Source organism: Pogona vitticeps, chromosome 5 (assembly GCF_051106095.1).
Source record: "Pogona vitticeps strain Pit_001003342236 chromosome 5, PviZW2.1, whole genome shotgun sequence".
NCBI lineage: Eukaryota > Metazoa > Chordata > Lepidosauria > Squamata > Agamidae > Pogona > Pogona vitticeps.
The window spans coordinates 8,990,001-9,009,093 of NC_135787.1; the positions used below are offsets into that span (position 1 = coordinate 8,990,001).

The 19,093-nt window shown below is 43.4% G+C and overlaps 1 protein-coding gene across 2 annotated transcripts in view; it reads right to left on the minus strand.

The window, feature by feature from the left end:
• LOC110085254 (protein FAM47E) overlaps window positions 1–18,365 on the minus strand; it is a 20,057-nt gene extending 1,692 nt beyond the window's left edge. Inside the window, exons 1-7 of one of the 2 annotated variants that reach the window (XM_020805242.3) lie at window positions 18,198–18,365; window positions 16,791–17,177; window positions 7,851–8,002; window positions 6,365–6,515; window positions 3,533–3,730; window positions 1,829–1,981; window positions 1,053–1,130 (exon numbers count right to left, since the gene is read on the minus strand). In XM_020805242.3, the coding sequence (XP_020660901.3) occupies window positions 1,053–1,130; window positions 1,829–1,981; window positions 3,533–3,730; window positions 6,365–6,515; window positions 7,851–8,002; window positions 16,791–17,162 (1,104 nt within the window). In that variant the 5' untranslated portion in view covers window positions 17,163–17,177; window positions 18,198–18,365. Of the gene's footprint in view, window positions 1–1,052; window positions 1,131–1,828; window positions 1,982–3,532; window positions 3,731–6,364; window positions 6,516–7,850; window positions 8,003–16,790; window positions 17,178–17,953 lie in introns of both variants that reach the window. The other variant, XM_078394477.1, reaches the window with a different exon arrangement.
• Window positions 18,366–19,093: the final 728 nt, after the last annotated feature.

Here is a 19,093-nt window from a genome sequence, read left to right on the forward strand (position 1 = left end):
GACCTGCTTAAGATAGCTTTGCCCCTCCTTCAGATCTGGAATCAGCACTGGTTCCAGTCAAAAGGATGGTAAGAAAGCCCTCCCTCTACTGGGAGACCTCCTGCCACTCAGGGGAAGATGGACAAATATACTAAAATCCTGTTCCTTAGCACTGTAATTTACCCTAAAGCAGGCCATTGAATCAATGGGTATTTAAATAGGCCGACTTGAGTTACAGGCAGTCCCAAATCCAGCAAATGCAGGGAGCTGGACAGAGGGACAGATTGTATGTGGAAGGGATGGTCACTCTCGAATTGGCCTTCTCAGCCACACTAGATGCTGTTCCAAGTCCTTCATACAGAGCACGTTGCCATAGTCTCTCAAGACTGAAGGAGGCCTAATCTAAAACTTTAGTTACAGTCTGCTCTAGCAAGTTACTTTAAATGTGGCTTACTACACTACGCCAATGCATCTGAAGGCCACCAGTTCAGAAAAGTGCACAAAATTTTACTTCTCTTCTCCCTGTCATTTCTCTCGCTCCCTCTATCCCAGCATGCCCTGATCATCTTTTTAGTTACAGTCTACTCTAGCAAGTTACTTTAAATGTGGCTTACTACACTAACAGGATTTCAGTCATAGTCTGATCTGAAGTGTATCTGTTATTCTCAGTTATAACAGCTCATTTCCACTTTATCTGCCATGTTTCCATTCCGAGGAATCCTGGAAGTTGTAGTTTGGTGAGGCACTTGGAATTCTGTCCTGGGGAGTGCTAACATCCCCCGCCCTGCCCTGAATTACAGCAAAGAAATCTAAGTAGCAGGACAAATCAAAAGATTTTGCAAAAATAAATCCATGACAGTCAAAGTAGTATCGAACCACAGTAACTGTGAACGTCATCCTGGAATAAAGCAGTTACCTATGATCTTATTTCTTTAATCACTGCTCAGATATGAAGCTTTCTGCGTGGAGAGCAGTATAACTACTAGCTTCTATGCACCAGCTAGGGACCCAAACTTATTTAAGAACATGAGTACAAAAAAAATATATATAGATAACATATATTTAAAGCTTACCTCTGGGATATGGTAGCCTTTCTTCCCAAGAAATTCCTTAAAAGCATGAATCCCATGAAGCTGCATGGTCTCAGCATCCTGTAAAACCACCCCGGGCCCACGGTAAGTAAGGAACACCCTCAAACAGCCGTCCTTAACTTGGCGCTGTCCAGAATGCTTTTGACTACAACTCCCGCCATCCTCAGCACACATACTCCAGGTCTGTGGTTCCCGACCTGGGGCCTTCAAGATGTTCTAGGACTATAACCACAAGAGGCTCTAACCGTTAGCTGTGCCATCTTCTAGGGCTTCTGGAAGTTAGAGTCCAAGAAGATCTGCAGCCTCAAGTTGGAAAACATTTCTGGTGGCCGATGGAAATTTGAAGCCAATGTATTTGAAGGCCACCAGTTCAGAAAAGTGCACAAAATTTTACTTCCCCTCTCTCTGTCATTTATCTTGCTCCCTCTATCCCAGCATGCCCTGATCATCTTTTGTCACTATCTCCCTCTGTTTGCCTCTCTCTCTCTGCCCCTCCCCTCCCCGTGTGTGTGTATTTGTGTGCTTGTGTTTGTGTGTGAGGAAGGAAGGAAGGGAGGGAGAGAGAAAGAGAGAGAACATGAATAAATGAACAGACCCCTATGAGCCCATGCTTGTCTACATAGATAGGTCTCCTCAATGCCAGTCTCTCTCCAGTTGCACAGTTTGTGTTATTCCACCTGCTAGAACCTAGCATGCTCAGTTATCAGTGCAAAGCCTCTCGATCAGAATAACAAATCCTCCAAAGTACAAGGCAATACCTTTCCACCTAATAGCCCCCTGGAATTCTTGATCCTTTCATCCTTTGAATTAGGGTGTTCTAAAGGTTCGTTCGCTTTCATTTTTTTCCAAGTCTTGGGCTCCAAGTACCAGGCGCCATATCGGGTCTTCTCCCACCTCGTACGGCAAGATTTCTGTGAAACAAGAGTAATCATAGGAATAACAATACATTGGTGCCTCGCTAGACGATGATAATCCGTTCCACTGAAATAGCTGTTTAGCGAAATCATTGTCTAGCGAAAAGCATTTCCCCATTGGAATGCATTGAAACCTGTTTAATGCGTTCCAATGGGGAAGAATTGTTGTTGTCTAGCGAAGATTGGCCATAGGAAAGCCGCTTTGCGAACCAGCAATCGGCTGTTTAAATAGCTGTCTTGCGAAGCTTAGTTCCCAAAAACACCTGTTTTGCGAGCGCGGAGGGAGCAGTCAAAATAGTCATCTAGCAAAAATCGGTTTACGAAGCAGGGACCAAACATTGTGCAGCGAAATTCCCCCATAGGAATCACTGTTTTGCAAATCACTATAGCGATCGCAAAAAGTCAATGTCTAGTGAAAAAACTGTCATGCGGGGTAACTGTCTAGCGAGGCACCACTGTAACGATTCTTTTTACAAATGTACCAGGAGTAAATTGTTTTGGCTGCACTCATAACATCTCTGCACCTGAAATCCAGCTGTGTGATGAAGCAACATTTCGCTGGCAGAGGAAGATTTGAGAAGAAGATCAGGGTGTTATCCTGAGACCTACCAAGGACCAAGAGAAGGAAGGAGACCCATAGTGCCACCCTATGAAGAGGTTGCTTATCTGCTTATCATCCCAAGCAGTCACTTCCCCCTTGTTCAGTTTTTCCAAATGAGAGTGTCTGCTTTATCAATTGGGGGAAATCAGATAACATGGGTATAATAGCTGGAGAAAATGGGTGGGTGGGAGATATAAAACACCCTTGCAGTTAGTTCACTGTCAATTGCCACTTCTCTCTTATAACTTCGTAGGAGAGAAATACAGCTACTGGTGGCCTTAGCCCCAACTTTATGATGCTCCTTGTGGTTAGGTACTCAATCAAAAAATCTGTTAGAGTAGCCACATCTTCCCATTGTTCTATTTTTAAATGGAAGGTCAGTCCAAGACATTTCGCTGCCTGTGGCAACGCAGCAAACGGTTCCCTCGCTTGCCTAAATCAGGAACATTGCACCTAACGTCAGCCAAGTTATTTTGGAACATAAATCAAAAGACCCCACTAGCCCTTGAAAGGCAGTCCTACAGAGGAGGGGCAGGATCTGCTCTTGATCAGCCTGGAGTGCAAGACACGCCACAATGGGCTCAAGTTACAGGAAGCCAGATTCAGGCTGAATATCACGAAAAAAAACTTCCTAACTGTTAGAGCAGTACAACACTGGAACCAGTTTCCTCAGGAGTTGGTGAGTGCTCCAACACTGGAGACATTCAAGAGAGATTTAGATGACCACCTGGCAGATATCCTTTGATTTGCATTCTTGCATCGAACAGGGGGTTGGACTTGATGACCTTCTAGGCCCCTTCCAATTTCATGATTCTATAATTCTATGATTCTACCTCCCGCCCCCCCCTTTCTGGCAGATTGATTTTGATTTTCCCCAGAAAGAGTCCTAGCCATCATTTGGCCCCGTTGCTGAAAGGCTACACACTTGGAAACTCAAGGTCCCTTACCTCAGAACGCCTGTCTTGCTGAGCAGCCCATTTTGTCGTGACCTGCGGTGGAGAAATCCCAGCAGACATCTGCAACTCTGTGGGTAAGTCATTCCACTCCACAACGTGTACCGAAAGGGCGCCAGGTGGCTCAGTCTCATAACTTGCATCAAACAGACTTATAATGGCGGCTTCATCAATATCATGTTTTTCTCCTCCCTGAAACCATAACTCAAGTTCAGCAGAAAATTATTTCCCAGCAAAAGGGGTTTTATACACGCTTATAGTATTTTCTACCTTGAGTGTACTTCTGTAAATCATCCAAAGAAGTGGGCTACAGTCCACAAACATTTATGCCAATGAAACATGCCAGTTTCAAAGGTGCCAGGAAAAAAATTCTTTCTTTTTGCTGCCACAGACTAACACAAGCTACCTCTTTTAAAATTAGAATTTCTGCAAATCAGCTTTGAAAATGAATTTTGGTGCATCTGGCTCAGCAAAGATACAAAAGAAGGAAAAACGAGAACCAGAAATGTGTTTGGTTTTTAACAGCACAACGTCTTGAGTTCTAGTACTAAGGGATTCTTTTTGTCACTTGTTGCCAAGCGGCCTCTGACTTACAGCCACCCTTTGAATGAAATCCCCCGTATTTCCTGTCCTCAGCTGCCCTGCTCAGCTCTTGTAAACTAACTCAACCCTGTGGCTTCCTTTAGGGAGTCAGCCCATCTTATATTTGGTCTTCCTCTTCTCCTGCTGCCTTTCACCTTTCCCAACATTATTGTTGGAATTCTAGTATTACAGAATTTAAATACTGTATGTTTAATTCTGTTTCTCACTCACACATGCAGCACACTTTTATACCATTATCCCCTGCACATCCCTTAATAAGAAATGGGTGGGATAAAAGCAAGCAGTGGCAGGAGAGATGGTTCTTTTCCTTGTCTTGCATGATCAAGAGCACATGATCAGCTTCTTGATATTACCATGTTTTTCCTCTAGACATGCAATTCTCTAAAAACTCCACACTGGAAGAACAACCAGACTTGCAAATGAAGGCTGTGTTTATTTCCGAATTAATTACCAATAAGAGAGAAAGGTCAGGTACGTAATTTGTGAAATGCAGAGTGAGGCAACCTCAGTCTAGGTTAAACAGAGGTTTTTGCTAACTAATCCGCCCTGATTTAACTGTAGCTATAAGCCTTGTCAAAGAATTGATGCCTTTGAATTGTGGTGCTGGAGGAGACTCTTGAGAGTCCCCTGGACTGCAAGGAGATCAAACCTATCCATTCTGAAGGAAATCAATCCTGAGTGCTCACTGGAAGGACAGATCCTGAAGCTGAGGCTCCAATACTTTGATCATCTCATGAGAAGAGAAGACTTCCTGGAAAAGACCCTGATGTTAGGAAAGTGTGAAGGCAAGAGGAGAAGGGGGCGACAGAGGACGAGATGGATGGACAGGGTCATCGAAACGACCAACATAAATTTGACCCAACTCTGGGAGGCAGTGGAAGACAGGAGGGCCTGGTGTGCTCTGGTTCATGGGATCACGAAGAGTTGGACACGACTTAACGACTAAACAATATAAGCCTTGTCAATGAGATAAAGGAGCCTTGAAGAGAACATAACAGCATTGAAAGAAAGAACTTGTGAGTTAGGCCACATCTGTCCTTCAAGCTGCCAGTCCCCAACAGTGGTTCCCAAGCTTGGATCTCCAGATGTTCCAATTCCCAGAAGCCTTCACCACTAGCTGGGCTTCTGGGAGTTGCAGTCCGAGAGCATCTGAGGACCCAAGGTTGGGAACCACTGATATACAGAAAGTAGATCGTTTTCAAAGGTTTTCTGATCCAGGGCAAGAAGACGTTTACTGGTTTACAACTGTGATTCACACATTATGCAACACAGTTCTTGGCAGTCTGAAACATATCAAATAAATATGTAATCTGAGGAGGAAAACACATTTGCCAATTCTAAAACAATATAGCCCTTTAAATATGTGTATATATGTATATGTGTCTAGATTGACCTGAAGTATGGAATGTAATTATGGACAAAACCATGAATTTATCAGAAATAGACCTATACACCCATCTAAAGTATATTGCCAAAGATGGTACAGACTAGCCTTTGCACTTGAAATTAATCACATTCTGTAATCATTACATGGATGACATGTTTAGGTCCTATTTGGTCATTACCTCTCCAGTTGTCAGTGTCATTAGAGAAGCGACTGCGTCATTGTGGCGTTGTTACCTCTTTCTCTATGGAGACCAAGGCGCCAGAGAGGAGAAGCTTCAGCTTGTTATAGATTCGTGTTTACCCGGAGTTCTTGCTCATCTATAGAGCCTCCATGCAAGCAGGACTTCTCCTCTTCAGACAAATTGCTCTCCAAGTAGAGAAGACAGAAGGGGGAAACTGTTATTTGGGTCCTATCCTGAAGACACCAATAGGAACAGGGAGGGGGCTCAAAAGGAGAACAAAGCCTGGCTCCAAAATAGGGATTTTCCTTAAAACAGAGATATGGTGCCTCGGGTTATGTCACCCCGTGAAAACAATAAAGCACTGTTTCCACATGTTTTAGCTCCACCATGTTATTCACCAGTAAGGAACCGTCTTGGGTTTAGCAACCGGGGAAGAAGATAAAGAAGCCAATCAGAACACAGACAACTATAGGGGAGTCAATGGAACAAAAAGAACCTCGTTTTCAGACATGACAGGAGCTTGTTGCTCGAACTTAACTGTAGCTAAAAAACAGGGCTCAGAAACAACCCAATCGGCTGATGTTGAAATCGTGAACTTGTAGCAAAGCACATCTGGGCTTGGAGCAAGATTAAATAAAGGCATGATTTAACCCACCAAAGAATCAAGCCAGCTGCACAACTCCCTTGTGGCTTGCTTCACATTCTCACTGAGGGGAGGAATATAATTCAACTTGGCTTCCCTTTCTCTTGCTGCGACCTCTTTTTTGGAGAACCATGTGTACGGATCCTTGCCTCCAGGGGCCTTCCTGTGGGAAACATAGCCAAAATATTTTCATACACAACTGCAGCACAATCCTGTATGTAGTTAATTGGAAGAAATTACGTTCCATGGGATTTCCCCCCAGAAAATGTGCCTGGGATTGCTTACAGCCTTCCTGTCTACATAGTAGAAGGCTTTACTTAGTCCATTCTTTCATGCTGTGGCCAATCTTCTTACTTTCAAACACTCGCTACCTTTACCCACAAGATGGCACTCGAGAACTGATCTTGTGTGTTTTTGAATGCTCCTGCACCAGAAACAGACTTTTGAGACAGACCCTAGTTAGAAAAAGATAATCCCTAACTAAGAGAAACCATTTGAGTGTCACAGCAGGAGTTTCTCTCACGTACATCAACTGGCTTTTTTGGTGATTGGGCTTTGCAACTTAAACAAAGGGTTCCTCTGAAAACTCATTTTGCAGACTCAAAAGACTGCCTCAATTATGTCTCTGCATCATGATTATGCTTTCAGCTCCAGTGACAAGCTGTCTCTAATATCTGTTTCTGGCCACAATAAAAGTGTGACGGTATAGTCCTCCTGAGCACACTCACTAGGGGGTAAAGATCCAGGGGCTGGTTGGATAGCTCAGTGGTTTAGGTATTGGCTGCAGAGCCAGAGGTTGGCAGTTCAATTCCCCACTGGGCTTCTTGAGAGAAGAGCCAGCCTGCGTGGCCTTGGGCCAGCTGCACAGTCCCAGGATGACCCCAGAGGAAAGGAATGGTCGACCACTTCTGAACATTCTCTACCTGGAAAACCTTGGAAAGGACTGTCATGTCAGAATTGACTTGACAGCACATGATGATTATTAGTAAAGATCCAATGAATGTAATGGGAGGTGCAGTTCCTGTGTAATATCAAGTTGCTTCATTCTGACTTAAGCAGACCTTATGAATTCATGACCCCCAAGTATTTCGAACAGGAGTCACTTCCCTATAAATAAGCTTTGAGATTTGCTCCTTTCTGTCTCCATCGAAAGATGTTGCAGCAGCATCACCGCAGGTTGAAATGGCCATATCAGGGTGGAATTACAAAAGACACCAGCTTTGTAACCAGAAAGTGAAAAAAATCCTGTTCCTCAAGAAGCATATTCATTCAAAGCTGGCATCTCTGCAAAACTGACTTGCGAATGAAGCCCCAAGGCCTTCCGATGACCAAAAACAAAATTGAAGAGCTCCAGAGACTTTGTGTTAGAATAAATGAATGTCCTTTACTTCTTATGGAAGTTCCACTTCTAATTGCAAAGCTGGGGTCTTGAATAATCTGACCATCACATGGTCCACACAGACAGTCCTTATCATTTGTGTATTGCCCTAGCACTCACCAACTGGTCATCCTGGACTTTGTTTGCCTGCTTCTTTTCTTTTCCAGTGGAGACTGAATGGCAGGGAGTATGCAGTGTTTAGTCTCTCTGTCCCCTTCTTTACTCATTTGAAGCATGTCAGGGTCCAGGATGCTAACAACGTCCTTGAAAAGCTAAGAACAAAAGAAACCCAACATATTTTTTTTCGAATGAAAATGAATCATCATCATGGGGGTTTTTTGGGGGGGGGGTAACTCTTCACCATATTTTAGGCAGTAAGCCCTTGATCCATTTTGTTGTGTCTTATTATTACACATAAATGTACAACGGGCCTCTTTATCCACAACACATAACATTTTGTACAGTACAATCAAATGATCTCTTTTTATTGTTGTATTGTATTGCCTAATTTCTCTGTCTTTCGGCTAAGGTCAAGGGCTGTGTGTTAGTCCTGGTGATTTTTTGGTTATCAAAGACTTCCTCCTCCTGAGCTGCAGCTCCCAACAGCTTGCTGGTGATGAAAAGATTCCACAGGAGCCTCATAATATGGGATGGTAGGAATGAGAAATTACCGTATTTTTTGCACCATAAGATGCACTTTTCCCCCACAAAACAGGGGGGTGGAAAGTCTGTGCGTCCTATGGAGCGAAGAAAACAGATTATATTTTCCTGTTTTCTTCTCCTAAAAAATTGGTGCGTCTTATGGAAAGGTGTGTCTTATGGAGCGAAAAATACGGTAATTATTTCCAAAGAATCACAGTGACTGACGACGTCATCAGTCTTGCATGGCATAAATTACACGGCTGTCTTTCAGCCATGATATTTCTACTACCAAAAGACAGGGCAAGATCTTTAATGTGGCAACATCCTTGGCCTGATTTTGGATACTAAGGGCTGTGGCTCAATCTTTGCTCTAAATTCTTTGCAGCCCACTGGAGGCGGTGGAGGGCCGTGCGCTTCTCTGACATACAGTCGCCAGGTCTCAGCGCAACAGCTGTGTTTTTAGAAACCTGCCCTCTTTCCTTGGGCTTTCAAGCCAAGAGACAACAAGTAGCGCTGGAGCAATAGAACATCTGGATTTTGTGTGACAGATGGCTTTAAAAGCCTGGGGCCACCTCCACTCTTTCCTAGTTAACACCAGGCCTTGCTGATCTGCCACGAAGATTTTTTTTTTTGCCTGTTGTGATTTCAAAACATATTTGAAATGTGTCTGGGATCAAGAGGAAGCAGAGGATCTATAGTGAGAGAAGCATAGTCTTTTCCCCTTTCACTGGATTAATTTTAGTTCATGTGGCTCAAAGCTGTAGACAAGGTTCTTCTCTTTTTTTTAAGATTTTAATTTTACAAAACACAAGATAACAAACTAAAATAATCGTGCTTCCCACCACCATCGGGACCTCCTGGAGAATTCTTCTTCTCATTGTCCTCCTTTCCAGAACTGCATCGATCCTTGTGTTGGGACGTTACCTCTTCTTCTTATTAACACAAATTCAATAAATCTAACCCATATATCATACAAAAATATCTTTTTTTATCTCCCGTTTCGTAACTTTTAAAATACAAGTCAATTTATCATTTACAGCAAGATTCCAAACTTCATTGTACCATTCTTCCAGTGGAAATTCAAGTTTGGATTTCCAGTTCCTAGCTATAATTAATTTCGCAGCAGAAAATAAATTAGTAAGCAATTCTCCAGTTGTAAAATCAAACTTTCAGTAATGTATTGATAACAAAGCCATTTCTGGATTCAGCTTTATATGTCTCTATCAAAAATATATCTTAGTTCCTTCATAATTAGTTTCCAACAAGAGAGCCTTGTGGTGCAGTGGTTAAAATGCTGTACTGCAGCCAAAACTGTGCTCACGACCCGGGGTTCAATCCCAGGTAGCGACTCAAGGTTCACTCAGCCTTCTATCCTTCCGACGTTGGCAAAATGAGTACCCAGCTTGCTGGGGGGGTCAATGTGTAGCCTGCATAATTAACTTGTAAACTGCCCAGAGAGTGCTTGAAGCGCTATGGGGCGGTATATCAGCAGCACGCTTTGCTTTTGCTTTTTCTTAGACCAGCACTGCCGGAATAGTTTTCATATTCACCTGACAGGCCAAGGGCATTTACAAAAGAATCAACTATCCCAGCTGCGAATTTCCAGGAGACTCCCTCTGGCCTGACAATAAAGTCTGTAGTGGCTCGCTGTTTTCCACTCCTCTTCCATACCTGCCCTCCACACCTGCCCCCAAGCAAACCCTAATCTAGTCTCAAAAACCCATATCATCAAAACAAAAGTGTTAATCTTTAAGGCAGTGGTGGACGTTTTCAAGGATCTGGGTGTCAATTTTGCCCCTAAAGGGTTCAACCAGGAGAATTAAGAGAATCAAGAAAACACCCACCTCCTGTGGGCCACCCACTTCTGGGCCAAGTGAGAAAACCAAGTCAAGAGTATGACCTCCTACATTTGCTGACACATTGGGGGCAACCCCATGACTCTTAACTACATGGGAACCTCTGAAGAAGTTAAATTGGAGTCCCTTGTGTATAGCAATGTTTGCATCTTTTCATTATGCATGTTTCGGTTTTATATCTATTAGGCCCACTTCCCTTCCCTGTGCACAAACCAAAGCATGCAAAAATGTGTGTTACATTTTATTTACTGCACCCATAAAGCTTGCTTCTTGTTGGCTCCTCTTCCTATGCATTAAACAGCAACTTGACAGGCTTAGTTATCTTTAACTCCATCAGAAATTCCTCTGCTGCTTTCTGCAGATCCAGCTGCTGCTAAAAACACAGGAACTTCCCTGATTATCATTTTGTAGTTTGTTGGCTTTCTAATTACACTCAGAACCAGCAGGCCTTTTAAGAGAGCAACGAAATGCCCTCTCTGGGTCTCCCTACATTACACAGAGTGGTTTCATATCATGTTAATTGCTGTGGCTCCATCCTAAGGGATACTGGGGTTTGTAGCTTGGTGAAGCCCTCAGAATTCTCTGCTGGACAGCTCTTAACACTGTAGTTCGGGGAATGTACCAGAACTTTCCAGTTGGAAGTAAGTACCCTACCAAACATCAAATCCTAGGAATATATCTGTGAAGGTTCTCGGTCACCCAGGTGAGGTTATCTGGAATTTGAGTCATGGCAACTGGACTTCTTCCTTATTAGGCTGACACGGTTCTCTACTCATCCAAATAGCTTCTTCAGTCTGAGGAGAGTTGGTAGGAGATCCCGATATATCTTCCACTTTGGTTTCACTGTCCCCTGTTGAGTGAGGCATTTTCTATATGTACATATATGGCCTCCCTGACCCCTCTCTCAAACCACCTATATTCTCAAGTCCAAAATTAGTACATCTTGATCATCAAATGGGTGTCCTTTGTCCTTCAGATGAAGGAACGCTGCTGATTGTGGTCCTGAGCCATTGCCCCTCCTGTGCTGGGCCATTCTCCTGTTGAGTGGACGTTTGGTTTCTCCAGTGTAGAACTCCGAACACTTCTCTTTGCATTGGACCACATATAGCTCCTGTTGTGTTTTGGTGTCCAGTCTTTTGAGTCGTTTGAGATCAACTCCATGCAACGGAATGAGCTCCAATTGCTTGTCCCAGCTCCCGCCAACCTAGCAGTTCAAAAGCATGCAAATGCAAGTAGATAAATAGGTACCACCATGGTGGGAAGGTAATGGCGTTCCATGTCTAGTCGCGCTGGCCACATGACCACGGAAGATTGTCTTCAGACAAACCCAACTCTATGAGTTGGAAATGGAGATGAGCACCGCCCCCTAGAGTCAGACACAACTGGACAAATTGTCAAGGGGAACCTTTACCTTTACCTTACCTTTTGAGTGGACAAATCTCTGCCTTAGTGTGTTTGTGGGTTTGAGGTATATAGGTACGTAGTGTTTACCAAAAATCCTTTTGAACTTTTCAGACACACCCGCCATGTAAGGAATGACCAGGTTCTTCCATCATCTCTGGGTCTCAGATTGTTCCCTTGTCCTGCCGGGTTAGGATGTTGCCTTGTTAAAGGCCCATTTTGGATATCCACAGGCCTTAAAGGCTGTCTTCAGATGCCCATCTTCTTGGCTTCTGTGGAGGTGGGGATGTCTATTGCTCTGTGATTTAACATTCTGATGATCTCTAGTTTGTCTTGCAATGGCTGATGAGAGTAAAACCACAGGTATTGATCAGTGTGTGTAGCATTTGTGTAGATTTCTATTCTTAAATTGCCATTGGATCCTATGATGCCTGCACAGTCCAGGAAAGCCAGCCGGTTGTCTTCCCTGGTGAATTTGATATTTGGGTCCACTGCATTTATGTAGTCTGTGAAGGCCTGTACTTCCTGAGTCTTGATCTTCGCCCAGGTGTTGTCCACACACCTGAACCAATGGGTCAGAGTCATCCCCTGGAAGGTGTTTAGTGCCTTCTTTTCCACTTCTTTCATGTATAAGTTGGCAACAACCCATGGCACAGCAATGTTTCTGTCTGTAAGAGTCAGGACATTGCCTTATTAAAGGCCCATTCTGGATATCCAACATGGAGGATCAGGGGCCTCCTACCAACTCTCTTTAGACTGAAGAAGCTGCTTGGAGTAGCCAAATGTTTCAACCTAACAAGAAAGAAGTCCGGTCGCCATGACTCAGCTTCCAGATCAAATCCTACGGTTTGTGGGGTGGAGCTATGCCGGTTAAACTGTTATCGTATAACAGTTTAGCGTAGATACTGTTTTTTAGATTAAATTGGAACCTTGTGCACAATTAATCAGGGAATTACTCCCTTTGAATTCAGTGGGTCAAAGGCTGCAAACCTAAATTCTCCTTCTCTTACGTTAGCCCCTCTGAATACAGTGGGGTTTACTTTTATACAAACTTGCACGGAATACAAACTAATTCCGTTGTTCTTTTTCAAGAAATATATATCAGATCCTGAAGCACAGTCCTAAAAGGTAGGCAGTGGTTAATATGTTTCATGTATTGGATGGTAGGTATATTTCCTGTATTGGGACAAAGGGTCCTTAGTAAAATCCACAACCCCCCCCCGCTTGACTTCTATTTGTTTAGAAAATGTCACTGATTCTCCTAAATTACCCTCAGCTTTGTTCCTACAGTGCACTGTAAATTTGCAGCTTTTTACAACTTCATAGCAGGATAACGGACATCTTTTATCTCTCAGGAAATCTCTACTTGTAACTGCAAAACTTGCATCCTGTATAGTTTTGTCCTGGGAACTTGATACTATAAAAATTGTCCATCCGTCCATTCATCCGTCCGTCTGTCTGTCCGTCCCCCCCTCTCTCTCCCTCCCTCCCTCCCTTCCTCCCTCCCTCCCTCCCTCCCTCCCTCTATCTATCTATCTATCTATCTATCTATCTATCTATCTATCTATCTATCTATCTATCTATCTATCTATCTATCTATCTATCTATCTATCTATCTATCTATCTATCTATCTATCTATCTATCTATCTATCTATCTATCTGATTTTTACCTTTCCTTTCACCTAAAAAAGGACCCAACATGTTTTACATGATTAAAAACACATTAAAAGCTAAAAACAGCAAATTATTCAAATGTTAAAGAATTAATAACATTTTTTTAAAAAAAAAAATTGAAACCAACAAAATATAAACCACACTGTTTATTGTCTCCTAGACAATCACTCAGTCAGGGAAAGCCTGCCTGAAGAGAAAGGTCTTTGCATTCTTGTGAAAGGCCAGCAAAGATTGGGCCAATCTGACTTCCCGTGGGAGGACGTTCGTGCATATTTCTCTGGACACCCACTCCAGAGATTCATTGGGGAAGGAATTCTTGAGCACACAGTCTCAGATTACTCATCCTCCTCCCCAACCACCCCCATATGTGCACTGGTTCTTAGGAAGAAGCAGAATCCTTCCAAATGAGAAGTAACCAAGAACAGAACATGTTGAATTGAGGAACTAGTTCGGGGTTGGTTCTTCCCTTAAACAAAACAGGTCTCAGGCAGCAGATCTTGGCTGTCAAGGAAGAACAGCAAATCCTTACCTATTTTATCCATCAGGGTGTTTGTTTGCTTGGTTGCTTAATTGTCAGATATGGAGAAAACTGCTTTTCTGCCTCATTTATCTAAACCATTTGGCTGGTTTGGGGTAATAAGCATTTTGACAGATGGACGGTACCATTTACTGTTCTACCTCCAGCAGCAAAACATCTCTGCCCAACTTTGCGAAGAGAAACATTAAGACGATTCATTAAATCAACAAACTCCTGGCGGCAGAAGAGTCAGTATCCTGTCCCTGAGTATTGAGCTGGGACTTAACTAAATCTGGGTTCAAGCCCCTGGGGAGTTGTGAAACGGAAGTTGGGCTAGCCACGCCTGGCATTTTTTAAAAATTTATTTGTTTGGAAGGGTAGGTAGGGTTGGGAGCAGGAAAAGCGTGTTGAGAACCGTTGCAGAAATAGCCTGATTTACAAATGTCCCTATTAACTAATAAATAAAATGCAGAAATACAGATACAAGAAAATGTACTCGAAAGCCAGGAGAAAAGAAAAAAAGATTCTCTGTGAGTTGGGTTCATGACAGCAATCAAGGAAATGCTTGGAAAGAAAGTATACCAAAATTTTTGGCTACAATCTGTGATTCCACCCTCAAGCAGGTTTTTTCCCCCCCTGGTGCATCTGATAGCAACAGTACACAAATCCGCATTTAACAGCAGCAACGTATGATTTATTACTCCTTTCTCTGATGCGTCTGAACCAGGAAATTCATCACAAGAGGGATGGTGTCTATGGGGATCTGATCTTATTAGAGACTGGAAGAAAAAAATCCCTTCCTTGCATCAGATCTAAAGCTGAATTCAGGGGAAGGGGTAGGAATTTATTATCTGCTGTCAAGCATGTATTACAGACGGTCACAAAGCAAAAACCAGAACACATCAGAACACAGGAAGTTTCTTCATCAGACACGCCTCGTCCAGGGTCACCACCTCTGCAGAAACAGCTCTCCAGAATATCAGGAAGGGTTATTTCCCTGATATTCCGCTGTGTTTTCCAATCAAAGTAAAAGGAAACAGGCTAAAACATGGGCAGTAGTCCCAGAGCAAAGGTTGGCAACTGTGGCCCTTCCAGATGCTGTTACACATCAGGCTTAGCCAACATAGACAAAAAAAGAGAAATTGTTGGGATTTGAAGTCCAACAAAGAGCCCTGTGGTGCAGTGGTTAAACCGCAGATGACTGTGCCAACCACAACAAACTATGGCAAGTCCTTAAAGAAATGGGAGTGCCTGACCACCTTATCTATCTCCTGAGAAATCTATACATGGGACAGGAAGCAACAGTTAGAACTGGATACGGAACAACTGATTGGTTCAAAATTGGGAAAGGAGTACGACAAGGCTGTATATTGTCTCCCAGCTTATTCAATTTATATGCAGAATACATCATGCGGAAGGCTGGACTGGAGGAATCCCAAACCGGAATTAAGATTGCTGGAAGAAATGATATGCAGATGATACCACTGTGATGGCAGAAAGTGAAGAGTAATTAAAGAACCTCTTAATGAGGGTGAAAGAGGAGAGCGCAAAAAACGGTCTGAAGCTCAACATCAAAAAAACTAAGATCATGGCCACTGGTCCCATCACTTCCTGGCAAATAGAAAGGGAAGATATGGAGGCAGTGACAGATTTTACTTTCTTGGGCTCCATGATCACTGCAGATGGTGACAGCAGCCACAAAATTAAAAGACACCTGCTCCTTGGGAGGAAAGCAATGACAAATTGAGACAGCATGTTAAAAAGCAGAGATGTCTTCTTGCCGATAAAGGTCCGCATAATCAAAGTGATGGTTTTTCCTGTAGTGAGGTATGGAAGTGGGAGCTGGAGCATAAAAAGGGCTGACTGCTGAAGAATTGATGCTTTTGAATTGTGGTGCTGGAGGAGACTCTTGAGAGTAACCTGGACTGCAAAGAGAACAAACCTATCCATTCTAAAGGAAATCAACCCTGAGTGCTCACTGGAAGGACAGATCCTGAAGCTGAGGCTCCAATACTTTGGCCATCTCAAGAGAAGACTTCCTGGAAAAGACCCTGATGTTGGGAAAGTGTGAGGTCAAGAGGAGAAGGGGACGACAGAGGACGAGATGGTTGGACAGTGTCATTGAAGTGACCAACATGAATTTGACCCAACTCCGGGAGGCAGTGGAAGACAGGAGGGCCTGGCGTGCTCTGGTCCATGGGGTCACGAACAGTCGGACACGACTTAATGACTAAACAAGAACAACTGCAGTCAAGCCTCTGCTCATGGCCTGAGTTCAAACCTGACATATTCAGGTAGCAGGCTCCAGGTTTACTCAGCCTTCTGTCCTTCGATCAGCCTTCTATGGGGCCGTATATAAGCCGAAACAACAACAGCATCTAAAAGGTCACACATTACCTATCCAAGGGCTATGGAGACTTTATATCATTGTAGCTGCAAACTTCCCTTTCTAAATGATCAGCAGATTTTAAACATTGGTATAAATGCAGACTCCTACTCAGACCTTGGAATTAACTAGTTACAAGTTACCTAGTTGCCTTACCTCGTTGCTTTTTTATTATAAGGCTGCCATTTCACAAGTAACAAAACTAATTACTAGGGCTTGAAAATGTTACTTTTTGGCCTACAACTTCCAGAATTCCGCAGCCAGCATGTGGGGGCGTTCCATGAGTAGTAGCCACAAAAGAATAATGATTCTAAAGCTCTGATCCTGACTGGCAAAGGAAATACTGGTTTGTTTCATCATATGTGTGTGTGTTTTATTTAAAGTACATTCCCGGTGAGTGCAATCTTAGAAAACGGGCCACAAGACGGTTCTTCCTTATTTGTCTGTCTTGCAGATAAGAATTCCTTTTGTGAACAGAGCAATACGGATCGTGGCCATCTAGCTCTCCGAAAAGGAGAGGGTGGCCCAAAGTGGCCTTTAAGATGAAGAGGAGGAAGAGGAAGGTTCCAGGCTATGATCTTACCTCCGGAGAGATGCTTTCTTCCAGATGAGGATAAAGCGTGAAGGGATGTTGGGTGAGGGAGTCCTTGATCTCCATGACACAGCCCCTCCTGGCGACCATCCTTGGGCTGAGCTTGGAGACGGAGCCCTGGGGCTTCCTTCTTAGCATCCTCGCGGCCTTCTGCTGTGCGCTGCTGAGGTCTTCCCTGATCCCAGGCAGGATCCCAGGATCAGACCGCTTGGTATGTTGAATGAGGACATGATCACACAGAGGAGGAAAGTCGTGTCTGAAATCGTCCAGTCCGTTCTGCAGGAACCGCCAGCGTTGGCTGTTCAGGGAGTCAGAGAGTCTGGATTTCTTAGCGGTGTGTTTTTGCAAGCGCTTGGATGGCATGCTCTCTTTTTGTGCCTGAAAAGACAGACATCACTGCTAAGCTTATTACTACTTTTCTTTTTTGCTTCTTTTGCAGGAAGCTCAAAATGGTTCAGTAGGTGATACTCTTCCTAAATTTCGAAAGGTTCTTTTCCCCCTTCCCTACTGTTCTCAGATTAGCCCAGACGAATGGGCTAATGCCCCTGCTAGTTGAGGGATTCTGAGAGTTGTAGTTCAAATAATTCTCCATCTTTGTAGTTTCCCTGTGACTTCACTCCATGTCAGATGCTCACTGCCCACAAAAAAACTGCCCATGTGCATAAAATAAAGAAGCACATATTCATGAAGTCAAAGATCCTGTTGATATCAATTACATGCTATAATCCTGTAATTTATCAATGACTGCTTGGTCATTTGGTTTTGGTCATTAATAAATTTTGGTCAAGCAAACCAGATATCGTTTTAATAGCAAATCAAATACATTTTTAATTTTGCTGTCTGCAGCTGCTGTTGTGCTGGCCATAGTGCCTTATATGCAGAAATCATGTGAGATACCTTCCCTTGATACAAAAGACAGGAATCATAGCCTACACATTTCTGCAGGCTTAAAGGCAGAGCTACACGGGCTGGCTGAAAAGTTGGCAACCTGTGTTTACTGTTTTTTGGTGCATTCACAATCAGAGGGGAAGAGAATGCCAAGACAGCTGCAGTCCCAGCTGTTGGGGTTTTATAGAAGAATGGGAATATTAGAAGCATCCTCAGTCAGTTGATTCTTAAATAGTAATAGTAAGAGCTAAATAACTAATATATACCTTACGTGAAGCTCTAGAATTGAACAGAGAAAAAAGTAACAAAAAAATTGTACTGTAAAACGATATGTGGGGAGAAAAAGCATTTAAAGTCTTTTTCAACAACTTCCTACCAAGTAAGTTAAGGATTGCAACCTTATTTTTTAGCTAAAGAGTTAATAAAAAAAATAAACACCAGCTGTTCAAAGTAGCAAAATGCTACATACACCCTAAGATCTAAATCTGAATCACTTTTACAAAGTCAAACCTGTACAAAGCTCTCCTAAAACGTAGTTCTTGGTTCCTGGATGGCTGGCTTCTGATTCTTCATAAAACTCAAAACACGGCGTCTTTGTCTTGAGGAAGAGAGGTGGCTGATGGTTTTCCTGGCAGAGTTAAGCACAGGTTCGAGATGGTGTGTTAGGGATCGGTCGTTGTGGCAACCCCCTTTCTGACTGGCTTATTCATTCACTCATGGCAGCAGATTTTGTCCATGCACAAACAAACCAGATCGTTCTGTATTTTGAAGTGTGAAAGCACAGCCTGAGAAAATTAAGAGAAGAAAATAACACTTTAGAAAATATTTACAATTGCATTTTTAAAATTTTAAATGCAGTGGAGAAAGTGTGTAGGGGGGGGCAGAAGAAAAAAGCAAGGAAAATACACAGGATATAATTACACAGCAATGTAAGCTGGCATCTGTCTCAAAACAGATTTGCTTGGAGTTGGCATTAGTCATGTAGATCATTGAGCCTGGATAACTCCCCGTTTCTGTCCCACTGTATTCTGAGCTGGCCGCTGGTGTCAGAAGCAGGAACCCGGCTGATGGTAGCCGCATTTCCAGAGGGTGGGTGAGAGGAAGGTTTTCAGGACCTGGGGTGCAAAGCAGGTGAGCGTTCAGGGTGGACACGCACAGCCATGGATAAGGGGAGAAGGGAAGGGGTTCCACTGATGAAGGCTGGATCAACAGATCAGTCCACCCCCACCCCCCCCGTGATGAATCTGCATGGTTTGGACAGCCACCCGGAAAAATAAATCCCCCCCCACTCCACAACACAGTGATTTTAAATCCCATGTAGTCCCCTGCACCTACACACTGCACAGTTTAAAACTGAATTACAGCTTGTCCCATTAGGACACACACACCAGCACAAAGACCGTGTG